At 56.1% G+C, this 20,985-nt stretch overlaps 10 protein-coding genes across 15 annotated transcripts; 5 read left to right on the top strand and 5 right to left on the bottom strand.

Moving 5' to 3' along the window:
- The first annotated feature begins 66 nt into the window (after positions 1 to 66).
- On the top strand, positions 67 to 1,947 carry H310_04863 (hypothetical protein). The gene is made up of 11 exons (XM_008869392.1): positions 67 to 139; positions 190 to 243; positions 288 to 312; positions 375 to 444; positions 491 to 691; positions 751 to 816; positions 868 to 980; positions 1,047 to 1,137; positions 1,239 to 1,274; positions 1,334 to 1,393; positions 1,464 to 1,947. Exons 1-11 carry the CDS (start codon positions 109 to 111, stop codon positions 1,704 to 1,706), a joined length of 990 nt encoding a protein of 329 aa, XP_008867614.1. The 5' UTR covers positions 67 to 108; the 3' UTR covers positions 1,707 to 1,947.
- Positions 1,850 to 3,946, bottom strand: H310_04862 (hypothetical protein; the record flags this gene model as incomplete). Its single annotated transcript, XM_008869391.1, has 9 exons — positions 3,713 to 3,946; positions 3,614 to 3,656; positions 3,348 to 3,541; positions 3,181 to 3,289; positions 2,894 to 3,125; positions 2,521 to 2,838; positions 2,375 to 2,467; positions 2,224 to 2,321; positions 1,850 to 2,171 (listed from the first exon to the last, which is right to left on the bottom strand). Exons 1-9 carry the CDS (start codon positions 3,924 to 3,926, stop codon positions 1,850 to 1,852), a joined length of 1,623 nt encoding a protein of 540 aa, XP_008867613.1. The 5' UTR covers positions 3,927 to 3,946.
- A 147-nt stretch (positions 3,947 to 4,093) lies between these two features.
- On the bottom strand, positions 4,094 to 5,599 carry H310_04861 (hypothetical protein; the record flags this gene model as incomplete). The annotated part of the gene is made up of 6 exons (XM_008869390.1): positions 4,094 to 4,310; positions 4,361 to 4,655; positions 4,703 to 4,741; positions 4,804 to 4,885; positions 4,940 to 5,491; positions 5,540 to 5,599. 6 exons carry the CDS (start codon positions 5,597 to 5,599, stop codon positions 4,094 to 4,096), a joined length of 1,245 nt encoding a protein of 414 aa, XP_008867612.1.
- Positions 5,600 to 5,689: 90 nt separating this feature from the next.
- On the top strand, positions 5,690 to 6,645 carry H310_04860 (hypothetical protein; the record flags this gene model as incomplete). The annotated part of the gene is made up of 6 exons (XM_008869389.1): positions 5,690 to 5,781; positions 5,849 to 6,029; positions 6,087 to 6,123; positions 6,170 to 6,250; positions 6,301 to 6,366; positions 6,413 to 6,645. The coding sequence occupies 6 exons, from the start codon at positions 5,690 to 5,692 to the stop codon at positions 6,595 to 6,597; spliced, it is 642 nt and encodes a 213-aa protein (XP_008867611.1). The 3' UTR covers positions 6,598 to 6,645.
- On the bottom strand, positions 6,581 to 9,030 carry H310_04859 (hypothetical protein). The gene is made up of 6 exons (XM_008869388.1): positions 8,488 to 9,030; positions 8,304 to 8,443; positions 7,991 to 8,244; positions 7,266 to 7,932; positions 7,104 to 7,214; positions 6,581 to 7,051 (listed from the first exon to the last, which is right to left on the bottom strand). The coding sequence occupies exons 1-6, from the start codon at positions 8,993 to 8,995 to the stop codon at positions 6,638 to 6,640; spliced, it is 2,094 nt and encodes a 697-aa protein (XP_008867610.1). The 5' UTR covers positions 8,996 to 9,030; the 3' UTR covers positions 6,581 to 6,637.
- Positions 9,031 to 9,212: 182 nt separating this feature from the next.
- H310_04858 (hypothetical protein) lies at positions 9,213 to 11,259 on the top strand. Its single transcript, XM_008869387.1, has 6 exons — positions 9,213 to 9,321; positions 9,373 to 9,937; positions 9,993 to 10,257; positions 10,303 to 10,475; positions 10,540 to 11,115; positions 11,172 to 11,259. Exons 1-6 carry the CDS (start codon positions 9,257 to 9,259, stop codon positions 11,196 to 11,198), a joined length of 1,671 nt encoding a protein of 556 aa, XP_008867609.1. The 5' UTR covers positions 9,213 to 9,256; the 3' UTR covers positions 11,199 to 11,259.
- Positions 11,260 to 11,382: 123 nt separating this feature from the next.
- H310_04857 lies at positions 11,383 to 14,882 on the top strand. Of its 2 annotated transcripts, XM_008869385.1 has the most exons (8): positions 11,383 to 11,679; positions 11,731 to 11,837; positions 11,887 to 12,036; positions 12,089 to 12,208; positions 12,264 to 12,551; positions 12,605 to 13,086; positions 13,137 to 13,941; positions 13,993 to 14,882. In XM_008869385.1, exons 1-8 carry the CDS (start codon positions 11,418 to 11,420, stop codon positions 14,215 to 14,217), a joined length of 2,439 nt encoding a protein of 812 aa, XP_008867607.1. In that variant the 5' UTR covers positions 11,383 to 11,417; the 3' UTR covers positions 14,218 to 14,882. The 2 variants fall into 2 exon arrangements, with proteins under 2 accessions (XP_008867607.1, XP_008867608.1); XM_008869386.1 differs by having other exon boundaries at positions 13,137 to 14,882.
- Positions 14,082 to 14,882, bottom strand: H310_04856. 2 transcript variants are annotated; one of them, XM_008869384.1, is made up of 2 exons: positions 14,395 to 14,882; positions 14,082 to 14,346 (listed from the first exon to the last, which is right to left on the bottom strand). In XM_008869384.1, exons 1-2 carry the CDS (start codon positions 14,865 to 14,867, stop codon positions 14,238 to 14,240), a joined length of 582 nt encoding a protein of 193 aa, XP_008867606.1. In that variant the 5' UTR covers positions 14,868 to 14,882; the 3' UTR covers positions 14,082 to 14,237. The 2 variants fall into 2 exon arrangements, with proteins under 2 accessions (XP_008867606.1, XP_008867605.1); XM_008869383.1 differs by having other exon boundaries at positions 14,206 to 14,867.
- A 713-nt stretch (positions 14,883 to 15,595) lies between these two features.
- On the top strand, positions 15,596 to 17,227 carry H310_04855 (hypothetical protein). Its single transcript, XM_008869382.1, has 7 exons — positions 15,596 to 15,844; positions 15,908 to 16,133; positions 16,181 to 16,208; positions 16,258 to 16,347; positions 16,395 to 16,462; positions 16,526 to 16,630; positions 16,680 to 17,227. Exons 1-7 carry the CDS (start codon positions 15,697 to 15,699, stop codon positions 16,897 to 16,899), a joined length of 885 nt encoding a protein of 294 aa, XP_008867604.1. The 5' UTR covers positions 15,596 to 15,696; the 3' UTR covers positions 16,900 to 17,227.
- Positions 16,675 to 20,952, bottom strand: H310_04854 (serine/threonine protein kinase). 4 transcript variants are annotated; one of them, XM_008869378.1, is made up of 19 exons: positions 20,593 to 20,951; positions 20,429 to 20,542; positions 20,163 to 20,372; positions 20,010 to 20,117; positions 19,845 to 19,955; positions 19,660 to 19,767; positions 19,491 to 19,610; positions 19,333 to 19,440; positions 19,158 to 19,265; positions 18,999 to 19,106; positions 18,622 to 18,918; positions 18,491 to 18,564; positions 18,271 to 18,430; positions 18,004 to 18,221; positions 17,733 to 17,943; positions 17,647 to 17,694; positions 17,461 to 17,598; positions 17,237 to 17,416; positions 16,675 to 17,178 (listed from the first exon to the last, which is right to left on the bottom strand). In XM_008869378.1, exons 1-19 carry the CDS (start codon positions 20,866 to 20,868, stop codon positions 16,906 to 16,908), a joined length of 2,970 nt encoding a protein of 989 aa, XP_008867600.1. In that variant the 5' UTR covers positions 20,869 to 20,951; the 3' UTR covers positions 16,675 to 16,905. The 4 variants fall into 4 exon arrangements, with proteins under 4 accessions (XP_008867600.1, XP_008867601.1, XP_008867603.1 ...); XM_008869379.1 differs by lacking the exons at positions 20,010 to 20,117; positions 20,163 to 20,372; positions 20,429 to 20,542; positions 20,593 to 20,951 and having other exon boundaries at positions 19,845 to 19,999; XM_008869381.1 differs by lacking the exons at positions 16,675 to 17,178; positions 17,237 to 17,416; positions 17,461 to 17,598; positions 17,647 to 17,694; positions 17,733 to 17,943 and having other exon boundaries at positions 17,980 to 18,136; positions 18,182 to 18,221; positions 20,593 to 20,952.
- Positions 20,953 to 20,985: the final 33 nt, after the last annotated feature.

Here is a 20,985-nt window from a genome sequence, read left to right as displayed (position 1 = left end):
GCATGGCCGGTGTCGATCTTCTTGAACGACCTGTCGACATTTCCACCTCGTATCGATGGTTCGATCAGTCGAACTTAACGAGTGCACCAACCCGCGCGCCACTCGACCATGGCGACAACAAAGATCCGCGAAGCGGCGGGTACGTGCATGATGGATATCCTTGAGGACTGCACGAAGGGACTTTGGTAGAGAAGATCCGTGGTGCCGACTATCTCTTGATCATGACGGGGGCTGGATTCTCAGGTATCGACCTTCCTTTGGCGGTCCTCATGGGACGGGTGGTACAGCGGACTCTGGCCTGCCCGTGTACATGTAGGTCCACCATGCATGCGTCGGAAAAGGAGCACGTGGGTCACATACCGCCACGTTTGCAGGGACATTGCCAACGTCGATGCGTACAACAAGATGGGACTGGAATACCACGATCTTTGTGACCCATGCTGGGTGCGCGTTGCCAGTCCTGTGACGTGAATGATGAGTTGGATCGTAGATTCGTGATGACCTGCCTGTGTTTTATGGGTTTTGGGGCGACTGCTTCAACATGTACCGGGACACCACTCCCCATGCTGGTTACGCGATCCTCCAGCGATGGAAGGCGAGAGTCGTCGCCAAGGCAATGGACCAGCCCAGCTCGGACAACCACGGCAACGACGAATCGACTCCTGATCCGTTCTTCTCATTCACATCCAACGTACTCCACGTCTGCCTCATCCATCGCGTACATGCCGTCCATGGAGCCTTTGGTGGTAGGTGGATGCTCACTTTTTGAAGTTTTTTACGCCCAACGAAGTGTACGAAATTCATGGCAACACGGAGGTACGTTCGGAGGTCTTCCAACCAAGGGGGTGGTCATCGAGGGGTTTCTAGAACTGGCAATGCGCTGACGAGTCGTGTTCTCGCCGGATTTGGACGCTGCCACCGCCCTTTCGTTTCAACATCGACCTGAACACGATGCGGGCCGTGGACACCGACGCCGCGCAGTGCGTTGATTTTTGCCTGAACATGTGTACCAAAACCTAAGGGAGGGATGTGCTGCATGGCTGCAGAGGACTGACGTGCTCCGTGTGTGCCGGTCCTGCGCGGCCGAACGTGCTCATGTTTAACGATAACAACTGGATTCCGAACCGACAGGATGAAGTATGCCCTTCCGAGAGTTTTACGGGGGGCGTGGCTCGCCCCACCCGTCACTGTCCTTGCACTTCATCGTGCCCATGCTCATGTGCCTCGTGGATCTGTAGCGCCGGTACAATGCATGGATCGGTCACGTTCAAGAAGTGCGTTAACGACTCGACCTGTGTTGCAAATGCGAATCTCATGGTCGCCACCATGCTAGGCGCTGTGCAAAGACAAAACGAAGAGACTAGTCGTTCTCGAAATTGGATGCGGCACAAGGGTACCACAACTCTCGTCTACATACGTGGCTACAACGCTCCCGGTGTATGACTGCGACGTGGTGTGTACAGGTGCCGTCCGTGCGCATCCAGAGCGAACACGTTCTCCTCAAAATGATCAAGCGAACGATCCATACCCTGGCAGACACGGGCGAGTTCCAAGCCCATTTAATTCGAGTGAACCCTGTGATGGAGCCGGACACGTACAAGTGGAAAGACATCGATGACCACGTGCCGCCCATGACAAAGATCCAAGGGTTTGGGCTCGCCACGTTGCAAGCCATCGACCAAGAGCTTGGCTCGGTGGAATTGTAGGCCACTGGCAAGTGCCGTCAATGCCGTTTCCCGATCGGTCGCCGAGATGTTGCCCCAGTGTGCATCCTCTCGGTGGATTCAAGCATGCATTTCAACAGGCATAGCGTTCAAGCATGGTCGGTCCAGGGAACGCCGTCGATTATTCATTCGATCGGCACGTGCACGACACGATCGACAGGGTGCCGATGCACCGTGGCATGAAGTTTGCCCGTGTCGTAAAGAGCTTTGTACTTGGCGCACACGTCGTCGCGTTTGTGGGTGAGTTGGTTGACCGTGTCTTGGAACCGACTCCCTCCGCGCTGGATGAGGAGTGTCAGCTGCGACGACAGCAGACTTGCCATCGTCGAGTAGCTCTCTGCCATGAGAGAGACATCGCCGACGGAATTGGCCGCCGCCATGAGGTGTTCACATTCCGCGAGAGCCTTCTCGTACGCGCCCTGTTTGTCGTGTACGTTCACCATCGCTCTACGTCATCCATGTCGGTCCATGTCACGGAGCTAGCGCGTGGCGTTCGTACTTGCTCGCGAGTGCCTCCAAGCGTCGGTCGCCAGCTTCGCCAGCGTACTTTTTCTGCCGTAGGAAGAGCTGCAGTGGCTCATCCGTCGACTCGATCGACTACGTAGCATTGCATTTGCGTTCAAGAGAGATGGAATCGAGATGAATCGTACGATGCCGCGGCGCTTCATTTCGGTCGCCGCGGTTCCCATGGCAAAATACGCGAGCGCTTGCTCTTTCTTGTCGCCCAGCACCGTCGCTATTTTCTACTTCCGATGCCTGATGTCAGCAATTCATACATCCTTCGATGGAACCCGACCAAGTTGGTTCGAAAATGATGCATTGCGTGGCTGGAATCGCCGGAGAGGAGGTAGTTCACCCCGAGATTACAATGGGCTCGCAACTGCCCGTACTTGTCGTCCTGTGTTGTAGCAATGGCCAAATCTGCCTCAAAATGCGCCGCCGACTCGTCAAACTTCGACTCCATGACGTGGACAGTGCCAAGCTGGGTTGCGATGTGGCTTTCGGCGACAGGACTTCGGGCAAACCGCGCCGTTTGTAGTGCTAGGATGAGATCTGCATGCGCGTCGTAGAGGTTTTCTCTCGAAAAGTTGAGCATCCCCCGGCATCCTTGAGCCTATCCAGCAGTCAAACTGAACTCTGTGTCTTCATGAGATTTCCGCGCCACACACCAGGGCAGCGAGCGCCGGCGCGCTGCAACTGTTGGCCACTTCAATAGCCCGCGTGAAATGCTCTTCTGCAATGGAGATTTCGTTCCGTTCCGCAGAGCAGACGCCCATGTGGTACAGTGCGATGGCTTGATGTTTCGCAGTCGACGCCACGGATAGACACCGCTCGAAGAGTGTGAGCCCCACGTCAAAGTTCTTGGCCTCAAACACGAATGCCGCGAGGTTGTTGAGGCAGCTGACGGGACGTGTGAGACCATGGACTTGACGCTATTCCACTGCGCCCAACGTACCATTCCACGAGTTTATTATCGCAACGCGCTTCGGCTAGTGCCAGGGCGGCTGTGGCATGCTCGATGGCTTTGGGTAGCTGCTTGCTACCTTGTTCAGATGTTGCAAGTACTATCATCGACATGTGAGGTGCCCTGATGGAGACAATACCGTCCACAGTCCATCGTACTCGTCAGGGCGGGAATGAGGATGGCCGTATCTGGCTCCTGCGGCGCATCAATCAGTAGGAAGGCCGACAAAGACTTGACGACCTTTGCATCGACGACCAACGCTGCGAATTGGCCCGATTGTACAAATTGCTTGGACCGTTGATGAGCCAATGCCAAGTTGACACGGGCGAGGTTCATGGCTCTTGAATTAGCCCTGGCAGTCGCCAACGTGAGAGCTTCAGTGAACCACGCGATCGCGAGGTCGATGCGACCCGATTCGAAGTACATGCTGCCGATGTTGTTGAAGCACGCTTCCTGGGCGACAGGCTCTGCATGAGGTGGTCAGTTCACCACAATACTGAAGGACAGACACATTGGGACACACCCCCTGCTTCTTTGCGAATGTCGAGCTCTCGCTCAAACTGTTCGATGGCCAACTCAAACTCCCGACCAGCGACGTAATGGTGGGCCAGGTGGTTGTGTGCTCTGGCGACTTGGGCCTGCGTGCCTCGTTTCATGACACCATGCAGCTGATCTTGGAGCTCGACCAGAGTGCTCTTGTACGTTGGGGTGGCGGAACTCGCCGTCTCGGTTGCCATGAAGTCTCCCTCGACGGAACCGTCGTCGGTTACTTTCCAGCGGCCCGTTTCACAACCCAGCGACAATCCCCATGCGCTATGGACGCGGCACACGACAGCCACAACGACCGATCGTCCCGAGAAAAGCTCCCTTTGCACTAGCAGATGAGACGTTTATACGTGAAGCCTCATGCATTCTTTTGGTCTTTATGGTCCTCGACTAGCATGCTCGCAAATAGTGCAATGAATTCGTCGCTGCGGCTATCGGAGGGTTGATTGCGCCCTATGGGCCAGTCGTGCACTTTTTTCCAGTGGATGTTGCTGCTGTCCACACGAATATGCAGTCGTCGCCACGGCATGAGTTGAGCCACGTCGAGAAGGGTCGAGTTGATGGCTACCCGTTGGCTACAGAAGGACAGATCATCGTACAGCAATCGATTTGTGGTTGAGCGTACTGGGCGTCAAACTCGACGTTATCTGAAGTGAATTGCCGCACATGGCTAGCTTCGACCTCGGAGATATCGAGTCGTGGAAACGCCCGCAAACACTGCGTCAGGATGGCGTCGTCACCGTCGACACCGGAATGTGCCAAGGTCCACTGCCATGACGCATCCTTGGCGGGGCGAAGTGGAATTGCAGGCACCGCTCGAGTAAGACACGCAGAAGCATGCGGCACCAAGTGATCTCGAGCGACTAGACCGACCAGCGTGCGACGTCGAAACTGCTTCAACGCTACAACAAATGCAGAATCTACCGGCATGCGTCAAACCAAAAGGACGAACCGAAACTTCTCAAACCTGGCTGACTCATTTGCTCCAACACAGAATTGGGTTCGCCTACCGCGTTGGACGTGTCACCGATTGAACAACAAACGTCGTTGCAAGGACTACAGCTGCACCTTCGAGCAAAAGATCACGTCCCGTTTGCCCGTACAATTTATTCATGGACAAGATTCCATGCACCGCGCGCTGCACCACGCGCTAGAAGTGCCGGCCATGTCAACCTCGTCCAAGAGATGACAAGGGAGCAGGTACCTTCCAGACGCCGCCACCCGGTCGACGAGATCCCAGATGCGGAGTGCACAGCGTGGAAAAGGATACTGGGGTGATGCACAGCGCAGAAAAGATCACTTGCAGAAATGCCAAGCTGTATCGGGCAATGAGCCCACCAAACGAGTGACCGACGATGCTGAACAATCGTGGGTCGGAGCTGTCCACGTCGTAGCGGAGGAACATGCCCAAGGTCTCGATGGCCAATATCGTGCCACAGAAAGCAATACCGCGCTGCGTCAGATGCCCGGCATTGCCAGAACTTTGCAGCACAAGGCTGTCCCCAGGCTGAAACGAAGAAAGGAGCGCCGCTGCGAGTTTGTCCAAGTCGGTGGGTGAGCTATTGTTTCCGTGTACAAGTACAAATATGTTGGAAGGTAGTGACTCAAGCGGAGGTTGACGTGGCTGCTGACCGGTCTCGGGCGAAAGACACTGCAAACCGAGCAAAGTTGCATCCACGTGCTGGCGATGAGTCGCCCACATTGCATGCAGCATCGGGTTGTCCTGAGTGATGCCGCAGTTCACATCCGCCTGCTGCTACGCACGCAAGCATGATGCGTGGATTGCAGCTGGAAGAGTTCCTACCCGCTGGACGCGAAGATGATGCAAATGCCGAGACGTCGGCGAATCGGTCGGTGCTGCCATGTTGGTGTGCCACAGTTGGGATACACATGTCCTTCGAATCGAAGTTGCAGTTGTCGAAGTTCGAAGAAAGAGCTCTCCACCAGTGTCGCAATGTCAATGCAACGCATTGTTCGCGTCGGCAGTGCGCTGGCCAAGGCGGCGGCGCCTCCGGCTGGATCGAGGCGATTTTCCCAATTCATTGGGTGAGCTCTCGTACACAACAGATTGATAAGCTGGACTGATGCAACGTTTTGCCTTGTAATCGTGTAGTGGGGGCGTAGATACCTCGAGCAACACTGTGACGTCGCGAACCAACGAATCCATCGTGTTCCAGTCCAATTCCACGTGGCCTTGGTACGCTGGCAAGGGAGCTGCCATCCAGGTGTATGCAGCGGCGGCATTCACGGCTCAAATCTTGTATACACTACCGGATGGTGCGACCAACTTAGAGGTATGTGGCCCACAATGTCGTGGACAGTAGCGACGAGTTACGCGTGGTCGCCAATAGATCTTCGCATCGGCTGGGCCAATGGTCAGTGCTTCAGGTAAGTTCCACCACCAAGTCTATCGTGATCGAACTTGGACCTGCAGCATTTCTCTTCTACGGCACCAAGTACTTGTGCGAGCGAGTTGTGAAGTCGGTGGCGGTGTGCCGCACCATCGGGCAACGTGGTGCGCCTCGTCAACCGTTGCGTCAGGCCGCTAAAGTGACCGTGGTCTAGATGAGTTTATGAAGGTCACGGTCGACGGCGTCTTTGTCCCCAAGTCGTTCCACGTACTTCCTCGCGGTACGTCGCCTCTGTCGAGTCAGTTCCTCATCGTGATGTGATTCAGACGTGAAGCTCCTTTCGAAGGACGAAAGTGGAATGTACACTTTCAAAATTCAGCGCACGACGTTTTGGTTGGACTCGTCAAAGGCGGCGAAGCTGGAGGCCAAGAGCCTCGATATTTTGCTCAGTGGCAAACCGCTGCTAGTGCGCCACGACAAGCAGTCCAAGCAACTTCGTCGTGCCAAGTAGAAGCTCCATAAACAAACGTTTTCACTGCCTCAACACTCTTTTATTCGTCGTCGCTATCGTCTTCGTCGGTCGAATCTCCGTTTAAGAGATTCCACACACTTGTGTGGCCGCCAGATCCTTGCGGCGCCGACGACGCGGTGACATCTTGATCACCACTCTCGTCATCGCTCCCGTCGCCACACTTTTTGTTGTCACTCAAAGAGGTCATGGCCAAAGCTTCGTCCAAGTGATTCAGGCGAAAGACGGCATGTTCTCCGCAGTACGAATCGTGTTGTGTCCCGTCCAAGTACGGCCCCGTGTAGTCGGGTGGGTAAAAGTACAGTGGAAGCACCCCATCCATGCAATCTCGGATGAGTTCGGCGCCGGCACGGTGATGGTCCGGTCGGCCGCGGCGTTCGGTCTTGTATCCCTTCTTCTCTGCATACGCTTCGCAGATCGTCCACGACGACCATTCCTATAGACACAGCGCGTTAGAACAAGCGACCATAGCGTGAATGCGGGACTACCAAGGGTTCCATGTAACCATCAAACTCTTGAACGCGCGGAGCCAAGTTCAATATTGTCTCGAGAGGGGCGTGCTCGGACAGGAATCGGACGGCCGAGAACGGTTCACGGGTCTACCTCGACCACGGAGTGACAAGGGGGCATCACTCTGGGAAACGACGCACCTGCGAGTACGGAAACAACCCGCTCAGCTCTTGCATGTACTTGGGTACGCCCGCAAAGGGGAACACTAGGCCCGGGCAATCGCAAATGCAAATCTGCGGCGCAATGTAAATGCTTTGTAGGCGCTTCGTGTGCCCTGGAGTGTGGGACACACTCACGAGCTTCTTTCCTGCCAGTGCATTCAGGACACTCGACTTGCCCACGTTCGGATGGCCAATCAACCCGATCGTGATCGTCAACCGCTTCAACTCGTCCGCTTCGGCTGCAGCCACCGCCGCCGCTTCCGCGTACCCCTCCAAGGGTACAACATTGTGTTTCTGATGTTTGTGGATATCGCGGTTGCATCGAGCACAGAGCCGAAGGTCGCGGAACGATGTCGCGCAGGTTTGACAGCTCACGACGGGAGCGTCGTCACCGCAATAGTCGCACACGTCGCGTAGTTCCCGCTCCTCAGCTTGCAGCTGCTTGGCCTTTTCCTTATTCTTTCGACGACTCTTCTTGGTGATGGTGGTTGGAGTCGCAGTCTCGTCATCGTCGCCATCAATGCCCTCTTCGGTTTGAAGGACACTATGAATGACGGCAGTCGCTACGTCAGGTTCGATGCCACATGCGATCAGGATGCTCTGGGCGCCTTGGACAGCGCAAAGGTCGCCGACTTTCAGCTTTTCACTACTCGCATCGTGTACAATTAGATGGAAGCTCAAATATGAAAACGCGTCGAACACACCTGAGCACTTTGCGGCGTCCGTTCAGGTCTGCCTGGTGCTGAATGGAGTTGGATCGACTGGAAAAGTACAAGAGTGTAGCTTGGGGAAACCGCTTGGTCAAGAATGCGCGCCAAGCAAGGGCAAGGTCCCATGGGATGAGATCGATCTTGTTTAGTACAATCACGAGGGGCTTCTTGATGCGGTCCGTGACGTAGTCGTAAACGGACGGCGGAATGTGCAGCAGCGGGTTCCGAATATCTGCCACAATCACAATCTACTCATCGAGTCTGTGGTTAGAACGAGTATCAAGTAGAAGCCTACGTGAGTTCATACATGTGTGGACCGCTCCAAGACGCGCCACAGTTCACGCCATACTTCCAAGTTGTGCTCAAAATGATTGAGGTCGTCGGAGTCGTACTTGTCGTGGATGGTAGCGAGCCAGTCGTCAAACATGATGCTCTCGTTGTCGTGCACTATAGATCGCCAAGTGAAAACGTTGCCAGGCACTGTCACGTACGTTTTTCCTTGGACTGCTTATAGTTCCAGGACGGTCGCTGGGGAAAGTCCAAGAGCGGATCTCGAGTCAACTCTTTCCACAGGAGAGGCTTCAAGCGATGGGACATATCGATCGGATACTGCCCTTCCATGATCCGCAACTGCACCTGCTCCTTGGTTTCTTTCACAAAGAACGACGACACTTCCTTGTCGACCACGTCTTTACTCTGGCGACCGAGTGACGCCGACAGCTTTAGTGTCGACGTGCGAATACCCTTGAGATTGCTCAAGTCCAACGGTTCGTCGGACCCTTCGACAAAGAACGGCTCGTTTGTGATGGCGTTCATGTCATCGCGGCGCTGCTGGATGCGCGCCTTTTTCTCGCGCAACTGTGCTTTCTTTTGCTTGCCACTGAAAGATGAAGCCGGCCCCTTTGACTTTTCAATGCGCTTCGCCTTTAGCTCGTTCAGTTCATCGCGCTTCCGCTGAAGGAGCGTCGCTTCCTGGAGTCGCTTCGCCACGAGGTCCATCGTCGGCGCGTTTCCTCTCTGGACCTTGAAGTTCCTCTGGCCAATGCTGCCTTGCGTACCAACATTTGAAAACCCTTTGATATTTAATAAGGTTTTTTCGATGGAGGTTCTGTCGGCGATAGCTGTAACTTCGTCGATGGAAAAAATATTTCTCTACGGAGAATACAAATATCAAGTTATCATTGACGTTCGTGTTAAAAATACAAAATCTGTGCTACGGATACGAACGCTCTGTGACCAAGACATCTATCCACAACCACAATGAGCTCCCATGACTCGTCTCGCCGCGGCGGAGCGCCAGCTGCCAAGGGAAAGAAGAAATCCAGGTGTGTACACCGCATATGAAGTCGAATGAGTATGACCTGGTATGAACGTAGTACCCCCACGTCCAAGAAGGAACAAGCACCTGCACTGTCGCCAGCTGGAAAGTCGACACCCCCCGGTTTCACCGCGGCTGCGTCGACAGTGTCGCCAAACACCAAGACTTCCGATGAGGACAAATCGCACCAAAAGCGCTTGCTGCGTCATCGCGCCCTTTACATCTTCTTGTTCTATATGGGTCGTGCCGTCGAAGTCACGTTGACAGACCAGAGCAAGTACACGGGGGTACTCGACTGCATTGACCCCGACGACTTCACCGTCGTCCTCAAGAACACCCAGCGCGTGACACCTGGCAGCGACCCGTTTGAGACAGGAAGCACGTTTGTCATCCAAAAGTATTTGCTCGCGCACATTACAACGACGGGGCATCCCAAAGAAGACAACCTTGCCAATCGAGGACATGGCCACCCGCAACAGCTTGCTGCAGGGCAATCCTTCCAAACTGACAGCGACATTACGAACAACACCAAGGCACACTTGTACGGCCGTGAACTCCAAGCGGCATCGTCGTGGCTGGACCCTTCATTCGACAGCGGCGAGTTGGACGCTCGCGGCGGCAAGGTATCCATCATGCCTCCGCCACGACATTTATGTTGACAGGGCTCTATACCTGTAGACCTCGTGGAACCAATTCGAAGTCAACTCGAAACTATTTGGGGTGAAAGACACGTACGATGAAAACTTGTACACGACGAAGCTGGACAAGTCCAAGATTTCGCACGAGCAATCGAGGGCCGCCGAGAAACTCGCGCGGGAAATCGAATCCCAGACATCGCAGAACCACCACGTTGCAGAAGAGCGCGGCAACTACACGCACGACTCGATTGACGAAGAAGCGCGGTACAGTTCTGTGGCCAGGCCATCAAAGTCCATTGACATGCGTACGTCCTTCGTTGCAAGAACGCAAAACATCATGGACCGAGTAGAGTCAAACCTTCCACGCAGCGCCAATGCATACATTCCCCCGGCACTCCGCAAAGCCGAAGAAGCCAAAATGCCGGTGCCGCTTTCCCCAAAGTCGAAGCAAACCGCCGCCACATCACCGAAAGCAGTCGTGAAACCTGCGTCTCCCCGGAAAACTGCTCCCCAACCTCCTGTGGTAAGTGTGCTGGCATACCACTACATGTTTCCCGTCGATTCAAGGTTGGAGTTTTAACGACCAGGAAAACGAGAAAGGGAATCCGACGTTGCCCAAGGCTGCTGCAGCACCGGTTGCCACCACGGAGAAGAAAGCAGAGAGCAGTGCATCGTCACCACCAATTCCTTCAGCTTCAAAGAAGGGCCTGAACCCAAACGCGAAAGAATTCAAGCTCAACGCGTCCGCGTCTGCGTTCGTGCCGAGTTTTTCGATCCCGGCCCCCGCGCCTGCCGTTGTGTACCACGCGCCTCCCCTGCATCCTCAATACGTTGGCCATCACCAAGTGCCGTATGGAGTCCCGTCGCACTACGTCGATTCATGGATGCATGACACGGTGTACGATCACGACATGGATTCCGACAGCGTGTCTGTGCCGTATCATTACGGCACCCATGTCATGATGCAAGGCCCTCCGATGCACCACCCCCACATGGACCAGTACCAACCGGGCATGGTCGATCCCATCATGTATGGAGGGGGTGGGTACCCTCCGGTCGCTGGTCCATTCTACCAGCCTCCTCCTCACCACCACCACCACCCAGTCCAAGTTTCATTTGGAGGGGCCACTCCCCAACAAAGTGGTCGAAAAGATCAGCACTTTGTACGTCATCTCACTTTATCGAGGAGGTTGACAGAGGACTGAAGTGACTTGTACAGGCCACCCCGCCGCCGCTTCCTCGATGAGTGCTGCCGCCACCACCCACCTTTGCAAAACCCACCAAAATATACCAAAACTTTTCTTGCACTTGAGTTATCCTGGCCAAGGCAAACATGATAGCCGACACATCCAGCGGCGGTGTCTCGCGTGGCCAAAAATGGTCGGCGGCGACGAATTCTCTCGAGCAGTTTTCCTTGGTTGAAACGCTCAATTCACCCGTGCAGCTAGCATCACCGTGCAGCGACATGAGCACCGTCCTCCCGTCGATCCATCGAGGCGGTGGCATGCAGGCTCCGCACCCCAAAGCCCATCCACGGGTGCCGCCGTCGTCGTCGTCCCAAAACAATGGCGAAGCCGAACGGACGCTGGCCGACGAGTACTTTGATCGGATCTGCGCGCTCGAGAACGAAAACGAGAAGTCTCGAGGCGAAATGCGCCAACTGCGATCGCTCCTGTCCAACAACATCCAAGGTCGAGAGGACGAGACAGCATCCGCGCTGACATTACGTACGTTCGGTTGCCTGGGACTCCATCGGCTGATGCGGCATCTTTCACTAGTCCAGCAACAAGTCACCACCCTCCAGGGCGCGTTGGCGTCGAAACTGCAGGCGGACGCTGCGGGCCACGAAAACGAAAAACAAAAGGCGGCTCTACTGTTTGGCGAGGTCGTTGTGCGCGGCATGTCGGGAATTGAACGTGCTGCATTGCGTGCAGGTAGTTCGCGTCGGCAAACACGTCGAGTCTCTCGAGCAGCAACTGCAACAGCAACTCACGGCGCTGGACCAGCGAATACAACACGTGGCCGAGACCAAATCGGCAGACTTGGTCCGTGCCCACGCGCTATCGCAGCAACATTCCCACGAGGTGAACCAACCTCTTCCTTTCGAATGGTGCCGAACGACTCGGTTTTACGCAGGCTCTCGTACGCGATCACACCCAATCGATTGAAGAGCTTCGGGCGTTGGTGGCGTCGATGCGGAGCACTGTCCTGCAGGTCAAGACCGACCTGGAGGCCGACCGGAACGAGCGGTGGAAGGTAGTGCCACCTCCCACTGTTTCCCCGAGTCCCAATCAAGGGAGGATGCGGCTAGGTCGAGCTGGAGAAAGCACAGACTGTGGCACACGGAAAGGCAGATGCTGCGTCGTGGTCCGAAGTCGAGATGCGATTGCAAAGTCAACTGGACCGCCTCAATAATCGCGTCGCCATGGACAAGACGGAGATGCTTCGAATGGTCGAAGAACAGCGCGACACAGCCATGGCGATCGAGGCGAAACGAATGGCCCACATCGTACAAGATACCAAGCGCATGACAGACCACGTGCTGGGCCTCGAGCAATGGATTCAAAATGAAGCGAGAGCGCTCAATCACATCGTACAGGTACCCGTTCATGCCACGCCTTGCTAGACCACTGAAGGGACGTGTCGGAGCAGAGTCTCTCGACCGACTGGGACTCGAGGTTTCGAACTCTGGCCGACGAAGTTGCGCGGGAGGTGTCGACGCGAAGTGCCGCGTACCAGCAACTTGACGACGACATGCGAAGCCAGTGGGCTGACTTGCATGACGCGACCCGCGACGTGACGGTGCATGTTCAACATCGGTTGAAGGAAATGGAAGACATCATGCCGATGGAGATCAAGGCGCGGCAAAAGGGAGACGAGAGACTCAAGAAGCGCATCGAGGGCCTTGCCAAATCGCTGACGCAACTCCTCGACTCCCTCCGGAACGACGTCGAGTCCGGTCGAAGCGCCACAACGGTGCGCGTCAACGGGATTCTTGCGACGCAGCTCGAGATGACTACATCGATCGATCACATCACTTCCAAGTTGCACAAACAGCTCCAGACCGTCCAAGAAGACATGCGTGTGGCGCTCGCAAATGCGCTGCACATCACAACCCGTGATTTCACCGACCGGTAGGACGTGGATGGGGCTGCGACAACTTTTGCACTGACCACTCGTGCAGGTTGGCTGCGGCTGCCGACGTCACGCAGACCGTCGAGCGCTTGCAAAAGACGATGGACGAGCGGCTGGAATTGATGCGGCAAGGGTGGGCGAACATGGACAATAGAACGCAGGACCAACTCGCTCAAGTCCATGCCCATGTGGATAAAGGGGTCGCCGACATGCACGCGCGGCTGCTGGCCGTCTATGGCGACGTCGAGAAGAGCCACGTTGAAGTCACGCAGCAGAACTTCGTGCACCACACTGCGTTGCGGACTCAGCTCGCCGCCTTGCAAACTGCACAAAACGTGGTCGAGTCCAACCTGCGAGGGTCCGTCGAGCATGCCGTCGGATCGTTGAATGCGGCATGGACACGATCGTTGGAGGACATGCGAGTCGCGACTGCCGTGGAGCAATGCGTCGCAAACGTTGTGAGCCAAGTGGTCGACGACGCGGCGACGGAAGCCATGGGAAACATGGCCTGGAACACACAGCAGGGCTTCGAGTGGCAAGCACAACACACGAACGATGCCATCTCCGCCGCCGTGTTTGATGCTCGCGTCCGACAACAAGCCCAGGCGAGCATCGACCACGTTGCGAATCAAATGCGCACGATCGACGCACGGTGCACCGACGCCATCGCAAGGCTCGGCGACAACCAAACCCACGTTGCGGGCCAAGTTCGCCAAGTCCAAGAAACGCTAGTCGCCATGGCATGGAACATTGAAGAGCGATCGGTGCACGACATTGTGTCGGACGTGCTGCGAGGTTGTGCCACGGCTGTTGCGAGTGCTGCCACGGCACACGAGATGGCGGGGCAATTGCAGGTCCTCTCGGCATGATCCGTTTTGACTCTGCTGACGACCTGTCGATTCCAGGACGTTGGGGTCCACCTTCGCCAACTTGATGTCGAAGTCCAAGTCCTACGGAACAATGTTGACGAAGTGCGCATGGAAGCGAAGCAAAACGACGAGTGCGAGCGACTGCGTGCGGCCATGGCATCCATACATGAGCAGGTCAACGCCCTCGCCGCGGCGTTGGCCGCGGTGCAGCGCGCACCCATGGCGGCGCCTCCCACCGATTACACTTCATTTGAACTGTAATGTTGGAATATTTAAGATGGTTATCGTAGCCTTGCCGACTGAGTTCGCTTGAGTCCCATCAGGGACGCTGATGACGTTGTGGACGACGGGCACGTCATGTGGAGCGGGTCGGTGATAGCGCGGGGTAGACTGCTAACTGGTGTTGCAACATCTGACGGCGGGGTAATCGCAACGTACCAACCCCACTGGGGCGACGCGCTTTGCAAGTCGTGCTTGGTGTGGGTTTCTGAGCCCGCGCTGTCTTCTGCTTCCCGTTTGTCTGGGGTCGTGATGGCCAATGTTTGCAACTCGTCGAGAAGCGCGTCATCGTCTTCATGCCCGTTCGATCCAAGCCCCACGTCACAATCGGTGGGACTGACGGTATGTTTCGTGGGCTCTTGGGACCGCGAGGCGTCCGTCTTGACATGCACATCGCACCAACTCACTACTCGCTGCCTCACATCACCCGTGGTCGTTTCGTCGGGAGTTGCCGTCGTTGCTCGAAAGTACGTGACAATGCTGATCGCCGTGGCCCCTACAGCGGCGGCAGTGGCGACCACCGGATGCTCCTTGATCCACTTCACACTCGACGACAGCTCTTTGCCCGTGGGGAAGAAGCCATAGCTCACATCGGCCATGGGATCGGCGCGGTGGGTGTGAATATGGCCCATCCGAATGACCCTTCGTTCAAACAAAGTTTCTCGACCGACTTCGAAGTTCGACAGGTTGCCTGCTCTCAATTGAGCCAAACCCCTTGAGGCATCCCAGCGTCCCCGAGGATTCCATGCACCGACCATCATGCAAACATATAACACCCACCACGCATTGCACCGCTCTACGGCGCCGACGCGTTCTATGCGCGCTGGGAGACGCCCCCCATGGAGCCCATGGCGTCGAATCGAGTGCATGAGACTCAAATTCAATCCGACATCCAACAAACCCTGTGACGGTGGGTGGGTAACCACCCCAACTCGACTTGGATTGGCTAGAATTCCAGATTCGGTGGAATTTCAGCCAATCCAATGCATTTATAACTTCAACTTGAAGTCGAATCGGAGCCTGTTGGGTGAGACAACGCGAGGATGGTCGCAGCCATGCCGAGAACGGGGCGGGCACCTGTCCACGACGGGCGCGGGAGGAAGTATTGCAGTTGGTGGGGCTTTGCTGCTGAAAGAAGGGTTGGAGGATTTCGGTATTGGCGGTTTAGTAAAATCCCAGCACTTGGTTTGGCCACGTAGGCTCCAACAAAGGACTAGCCCACTTGCCCCTTGTCCAAGGATGCACTGGAAAAACCAGGCTTGTATCGATGAGACGCCATCGTGGGACGCGAGTGCCTGTGCCTCCTTCACGACCTTTCAATGGCGGATGCATAGGATGGGGGCGACTTGCCCTCGGCGCTCTCCAAGTCGTATACACCGATCCTGAAACTCACGTCACGCCACAGTCGAAATTCGATGGGGGAGTTTCGAACCGACGTGTAACTGGCCGGGACGCACCAGGATGGAGAACAATGACCCGCTGGCCGTGCGATTCGTTGCGGGTGCAGTCGCGGCCTCGACGGCCGAGCTATGCACACTCCCCCTTGACTGCTCCAAAGTTCGCATGCAAACCCACGGCATGCACACGCCGACGTCTGTCCAATTCAACGGTATGCCTAGCATTGACCATCCCAATTCGATAAGGGACTCATGCGGCGGCGGCAATGATGTAGCTGGACTTGTCGATACGATTCGCAAGGTCGTGCGATACGAAGGGGTGCTGTCACTGTGGAAGGGGGCGACGCCCGCAGTGATTCGCCAGGTCACCTTTTACAGCGTGAGCATGGTTTTGTACACTCCCCTTCGGGACGCCCCCATTTGGCCGACCGAGGCATCGTATGCATCGAAACTTATCGCGGGGGGGTGCTCGGGGGCGATTGGCATCGCGCTGGCAAACCCGTACGCCTGTGTTCTGTTTGATGGACAGTGTTGACGGCCGGTCGTAGACTCGACGTTGTCAAGGTCAAAATGCAGGTAGCGCCATTGGAACTGTTGCAACCGAGTGTCGAGAGCTCGAGACTAGAACGATCGCACGAAAAAACGACTCTATCGTGGCATCGGCGACGCCTTGAAGCAAATATACCATGCCGAAGGGTACCGCGGCTTCCTGCGGGTACCTGCCGCTGCCGATTTGCGTGCATTGACCGGGAGTTCGTACAGGGCATCTCGCCAAATATTCAACGGTGCTTCCTTGTCAACGGCGTCGAATTTGGCACGTACGACCAAAGGTACGGCGGCCACGACGACCGTTCTGCACCGTCAACTCTCCACTGCCCACCGTGAATCCGTAGTAAGGTGTCGTTGATTCAAGCAGGCGTTGTCCGCGATGGGACGGTCGGCGCGACATTGGCGGCAAGTTTCGCCGCTGGATTCGCAGGAGCGGTCGCGTCGAGTCCGTACGTGTTGTGCTTTCATTGTCAAGGGAATGCGTAAGAGGCGTGTCAGGTTGGACGTGATTAAAACGACGCTCATGGTGCACCAGAACAATCGGCACTACACTGGCGTGTGGGATTGCGGTCGCGACATTTACCAGAAGCAGGGCTTTCGAGCGTTTTACAAGGGATTCACAGCATACTACCTGCGGGAAGCGCCGTGGTGCTGCCTCTTCTTTCTCACATACGAAGGCGTCCGCAACGTCTTGGTAGGAACCCGGCAGGTGGCTTGAGGTGAATTACAAATACATGCTACTTGGTTCGGAGCTATCGTTGTGGGATGCTTCGAGAAATGGATGGTCCTCCAGGAATGGCGGTGGCGTCGCAGCAGACCATTTTGCAATGCACCCCTTGGCAATGAGTGTGCGGCGGACGTGCTCCTTGAGCAGCCCCACCAACGTCGACGTGGAATTTTCCCCCGGTCGATCCAGTGCGTACGCTGGTTTGACCGTAGCGTGGGCTGCATCCGCCATCGCATGGGCTAAGTAGTCATCGCTTGACTGGCCGTACACCTACCACACGTCCATTCGATGCATTGAATTCGAGAAAAAGGAGAGTGGAGTTGCGGACCCGCTGAGCGAGCGGGATGACTGAGATGACCATTTGCACCATTGTGTCAAGCTGGCTTGACAGCGACGCGCGCTTGGCCTCGGCGACAGCGGCGAGGTGCCTGGATTCCTCCTTTTCTTCCAGGACCACATTGAGATGGTCGACGAGTTCGCATAACTGACGCTGCAACGCATCTCGATCCTAGCCGATGACGGCTGAGCGGATGCACTGCATCACCGATGTACCAGCTCGACGTGTCGCAGTTGCGTCTTTGCTTGTAGAAGCCCCTGCGTGAGTTGTTCGACTTCCAAACCAAGCGTGGCGATTGCAGCTTCAAGCTCCAGATGCTCGTTTGTGCGCGACCTCATCGACCACTTCAAGTCCTGGGATGCCGCAAATGACACAACGACAAGTGACACCGTCGCACGAACCTCTGGCGGTGGATGGTGGAGCAACCGCATCGTCACTCCGGCGACCCCCTGTCCAACGTGACGTGTTGCATGTTTGGAAGGCATACCATGACGCGATCGATCGTCCACCGCGTCGTCGGGTCGACTTGGAGGAGATGCGACAGCATGTCGCGGATATCAGGCGGCAGTGGCGCCAAGATGTGCCCCAACACGGTGTCTGTCAGCGATGCTATCACGTGGTAGAGTTGTTCGGGGGGAAGCATCGCACTGAAGGGTGCAATGGCTGTGACCAACGGGACTCCCGTGACCACTTCGTACCTACGATCATGGACAGCAAAGTCGTCAACACGGCATTCCCCCACGAGTCAAAGTGCCCACATTGTGCAACCAAACTGCCACATGTCGGATGACAGAGTTGGCACGGCGTACGGACTCGTCAGCAATGCCTTGGCGATTTCCGGCGCGCAGTAGAGCGGCTCCATCAGCGGGAAATGCACACGAGGCATGTCAGCTGCGATGCATTGGCTCGTCAAAGACGGAACGAGCTTGAACACACCGGAGGCGGATCGTTGAAAGTACCCGATGGATCGAGGCGTCTAGTGTCGTCATGCGTCTCAATTTTCGAGAACGGCACGTTGTTCGTACGATATTGCCGTGCGCAATGCCCGCGGTTGTGTGCCAGTGGGACACGCATTGCCCCAACGACGTGATCAGGGTCTGCGGGTCCGTACGCGCCAACATGTCGTGGACAGTCGTGTGGGGGTGCTCCATCACGAGGCAGTAGTCCAAAATTGGCGACGCATCTCTACACGATATCGAGACATTTGAGTGCATCCTCCACCAGAATGACTTCGAGAGACTGTACGCCATGCGAATCCGTTTGCGCGCGTTCTCGAACGAATCGATCAACGCCACCGTCGTCGTCGACGCGTCTGTGACCTAGATCGTTGTGAATTGGATAGCGTGGGCTCCGGTGGGGTTGCGACCCTTGCTCACCGAGATGTCGAGCTGTGCCAGCGTCGACAAGAGCTGCTGAAACGTGGTGCGATCGGAAAAGTAGTGCAGCACGACGGTCTGGGACGTTCGCGAGTCGAGCGCAGTGTCGGTGGCACAATAGACAGAGGAGGCAGTCGTGTTGTTGTAGTAGCCTGTGATGCACGCGTGGGGGGTATGCGGGACCTCGTGGATGTCGTAGCGCAGGCGGTAGGCGGATCCGTTGGCGAGAAGTCGGTATGCCATGTCGGATGGAATCCCGGCGTTTTCGATCACGTAGTGCACGGGCAACTTCATTGCCTGATCGGCCACCAAGCACATCGAGGATGAGCCAGAGAGAACAAGAAACAAGGCGGCGCTATCCATCGATTCCAACGTACGTGGTCCATCACTTGCGATGACGTCGGATACGCGTCAAAGACAATGCTGATCAGGTCGGGCGTGACGTTGGGATTGGCACAGATGTAGTGCAGCGGCGTTTTTCCACGCTATGCGCAAACGTCACTCGGCGTCCCATGCAAGTTGTGATGGGGCGGTACCTGGTCCACGAGCTTGCACACCGCCGGACACTTGTCCAGGAACAACCACACCAGGTCCACAGTCACCGCTGGGCTCGCGCACACGTAATGAAACGGGGTCGACCCGTACTAGATGGAATCGTGTGAGCCGAACGCAATGGCCATGGATGCGCCATCGACAGCGCACGTTTGGTACCACATCGACGAGCTGAGCCGACGCGGGGTATCCCTGCAGCACCAACTGGACCATCTCGGACGTCGCGCGGTGGTTCGTGCAGAGTATGTGCAGCGCCGACGACTTTTCCTGGTTCATGCATCGCATGAACGACTCAAACGCCGAGAGAACGTTCGTACATCATCGAGCCACCTCAAGCACGTGGAGAGGTGGCCACTCGTGGCATCCATGAGAGCGTGGAGCATGGCTAAGTTCACCGATTCATTCGCGCACAATGCATGGAATGGTGACTGTCCGCTCTACAGCACAGTGAGCAGTGCGCCACGTGAAGAGAACGCGCGCACACACCGCGTCGATGACGTCGACCGCTTGGGAATATGCAGACAGCACGAGCTGAAGCGCTTCGACGTGGATCAGTCTGTTGGAGACCAGGACATGCAGCGGCATGTGGCCATTCTACCGCCATCCACGACACAACCGTCTGAGCATCTTGTGGCGAGAAGAGACCCACTCGCATGGATGGGAGCACGCACCATGTCACTACGAGTCGCGGCTACCGGATCCAAGGTCAAGACGAGCTGCAGCAAGTTCAGATTCAATTCTTTCTTGGCGGCGCACGCCCAATGGAGGATGTGGCGTCCCATCTAATGAAACATCCAAGTGCGTTGTGGCAACGATGGTTTTGCAGTAAAACAAACGTGGTCGGCGATTGAAATGGCTTCGGGGGCCAGGGATAATAGAGTCGCACACAGCTCGAAATCGGTGGAACTGCGAGCGAGCAGGCAATGGAGCGGCGTGCGACCGTCCTACCTCGCGTCATCAGTCACAACAGACGAATCTACGGCACGCACTCGATTGCGAAGAGAAAACGTCTCGTAATGCTGGAGCTTGAGTGTCATGTCGATCGTTTGGGATGGGTTGCAGCTCAAGTAATGAATCGGCAACGCCGATTCTTTGTCGCACATTGCCGCGGAGACGGGAAATCCCATGACGAGTATTTCAATGCTCCGCGCGCACACCGTTGGATTCATGCAAAGCCAATGCAGAGGTGTGCGCCCCATCTGCGCCACGTTGTGGTGTGTACGAAACAACGCTCCCTGTGATGCAAAACGAGTACCTGGTCCATGTACGCTACGCCTTCAGGAAACGTGTGGACAACAAGTTCAAGGAGCGGCAAGACGTCCGCTACATTTGGCCAGCGACAAAGTGAGTGCAATAAGATTCCGTCATCCTATGCGACGCCAGGTTACACACAAGCCCAATGCGTCCACGAGTGCGTACGTGAATTGGAGACTCGATCAGTTTCGGCATGCTTTGGACGACGGAGGTGACACCGTTCACGTCTTTCTCCTCAAGACACGTCAATAATGCACAAAGCGCGTCTGCGTCCTTGGCATCGGATTTGCGGATGAGGCGATGGAGGCCCGTCGACGGCAGTGCAGTCCACTCGTCCGTCCCGTCCAGCGATTTTCGTGCCGTGGAGCGAAAGTGGCTGATGGTTTTGCCTGCCCACGAGGACAGCTTCGTTTTCCCAGCATCCGTTGCTCCCATCTGCATGATGGATTCGAGTAACTCTGCGAGGAAGCGGCGACTTGACGGCACAGCGCGCGCGGTCGTATCTTGGCAACGTTCGACTTCGATAGATATCAGAATGTTGGTCCGATGCACGACGAA

Source organism: Aphanomyces invadans (assembly GCF_000520115.1).
Source record: "Aphanomyces invadans strain NJM9701 unplaced genomic scaffold supercont1.8, whole genome shotgun sequence".
In the NCBI taxonomy this organism is placed as follows: domain Eukaryota; phylum Oomycota; class Saprolegniomycetes; order Saprolegniales; family Verrucalvaceae; genus Aphanomyces; species Aphanomyces invadans.
The sequence above is the reverse complement of the archived record's forward strand: the minus strand, read 5'-3'. Positions and strand labels throughout refer to the sequence as shown.

Excerpts from the sequence above, each read along its gene's own strand:
- H310_04859 (XM_008869388.1), bottom strand. The coding sequence starts at position 8,995 with ATGGACCTCGTGGCGAAGCGACTCCAGGAAGCGACGCTCCTTCAGCGG. Across the intron at positions 8,245-8,303 it reads TCTTGGAGCGGTCCACACAT|ATTGTGATTGTGGCAGATAT; the intron begins GTATGAACTCAC and ends CTCGATGAGTAG. Across the intron at positions 7,052-7,103 it reads ATGGTTACATGGAACCCTTG|GAATGGTCGTCGTGGACGAT; the intron begins GTAGTCCCGCAT and ends CTGTGTCTATAG.
- H310_04854 (XM_008869378.1), bottom strand. The coding sequence starts at position 20,868 with ATGCAGATGGGAGCAACGGATGCTGGGAAAACGAAGCTGTCCTCGTGG. Across the intron at positions 20,373-20,428 it reads GCGTAGCGTACATGGACCAG|ATGGGGCGCACACCTCTGCA; the intron begins GTACTCGTTTTG and ends AACGTGGCGCAG. Across the intron at positions 17,695-17,732 it reads GGACGATCGATCGCGTCATG|GGGGTCGCCGGAGTGACGAT; the intron begins GTATGCCTTCCA and ends CACGTTGGACAG.
- H310_04857 (XM_008869385.1), top strand. The coding sequence starts at position 11,418 with ATGAGCACCGTCCTCCCGTCGATCCATCGAGGCGGTGGCATGCAGGCT. Across the intron at positions 12,209-12,263 it reads ACCGGAACGAGCGGTGGAAG|GTCGAGCTGGAGAAAGCACA; the intron begins GTAGTGCCACCT and ends GGATGCGGCTAG. Across the intron at positions 13,942-13,992 it reads AGATGGCGGGGCAATTGCAG|GACGTTGGGGTCCACCTTCG; the intron begins GTCCTCTCGGCA and ends TGTCGATTCCAG.
- H310_04855 (XM_008869382.1), top strand. The coding sequence starts at position 15,697 with ATGGAGAACAATGACCCGCTGGCCGTGCGATTCGTTGCGGGTGCAGTC. Across the intron at positions 16,209-16,257 it reads TTGTCAAGGTCAAAATGCAG|AACGATCGCACGAAAAAACG; the intron begins GTAGCGCCATTG and ends GCTCGAGACTAG. Across the intron at positions 16,463-16,525 it reads TTTGGCACGTACGACCAAAG|TAAGGTGTCGTTGATTCAAG; the intron begins GTACGGCGGCCA and ends GTGAATCCGTAG.
- H310_04858 (XM_008869387.1), top strand. The coding sequence starts at position 9,257 with ATGAGCTCCCATGACTCGTCTCGCCGCGGCGGAGCGCCAGCTGCCAAG. Across the intron at positions 9,938-9,992 it reads TGGACGCTCGCGGCGGCAAG|ACCTCGTGGAACCAATTCGA; the intron begins GTATCCATCATG and ends CTATACCTGTAG. Across the intron at positions 10,258-10,302 it reads ATCAAAGTCCATTGACATGC|AGTCAAACCTTCCACGCAGC; the intron begins GTACGTCCTTCG and ends TGGACCGAGTAG.
- H310_04856 (XM_008869383.1), bottom strand. The coding sequence starts at position 14,867 with ATGGGCCATATTCACACCCACCGCGCCGATCCCATGGCCGATGTGAGC.
- H310_04863 (XM_008869392.1), top strand. The coding sequence starts at position 109 with ATGGCGACAACAAAGATCCGCGAAGCGGCGG. Across the intron at positions 140-189 it reads AAAGATCCGCGAAGCGGCGG|AGAAGATCCGTGGTGCCGAC; the intron begins GTACGTGCATGA and ends GGACTTTGGTAG. Across the intron at positions 817-867 it reads AAATTCATGGCAACACGGAG|AACTGGCAATGCGCTGACGA; the intron begins GTACGTTCGGAG and ends AGGGGTTTCTAG.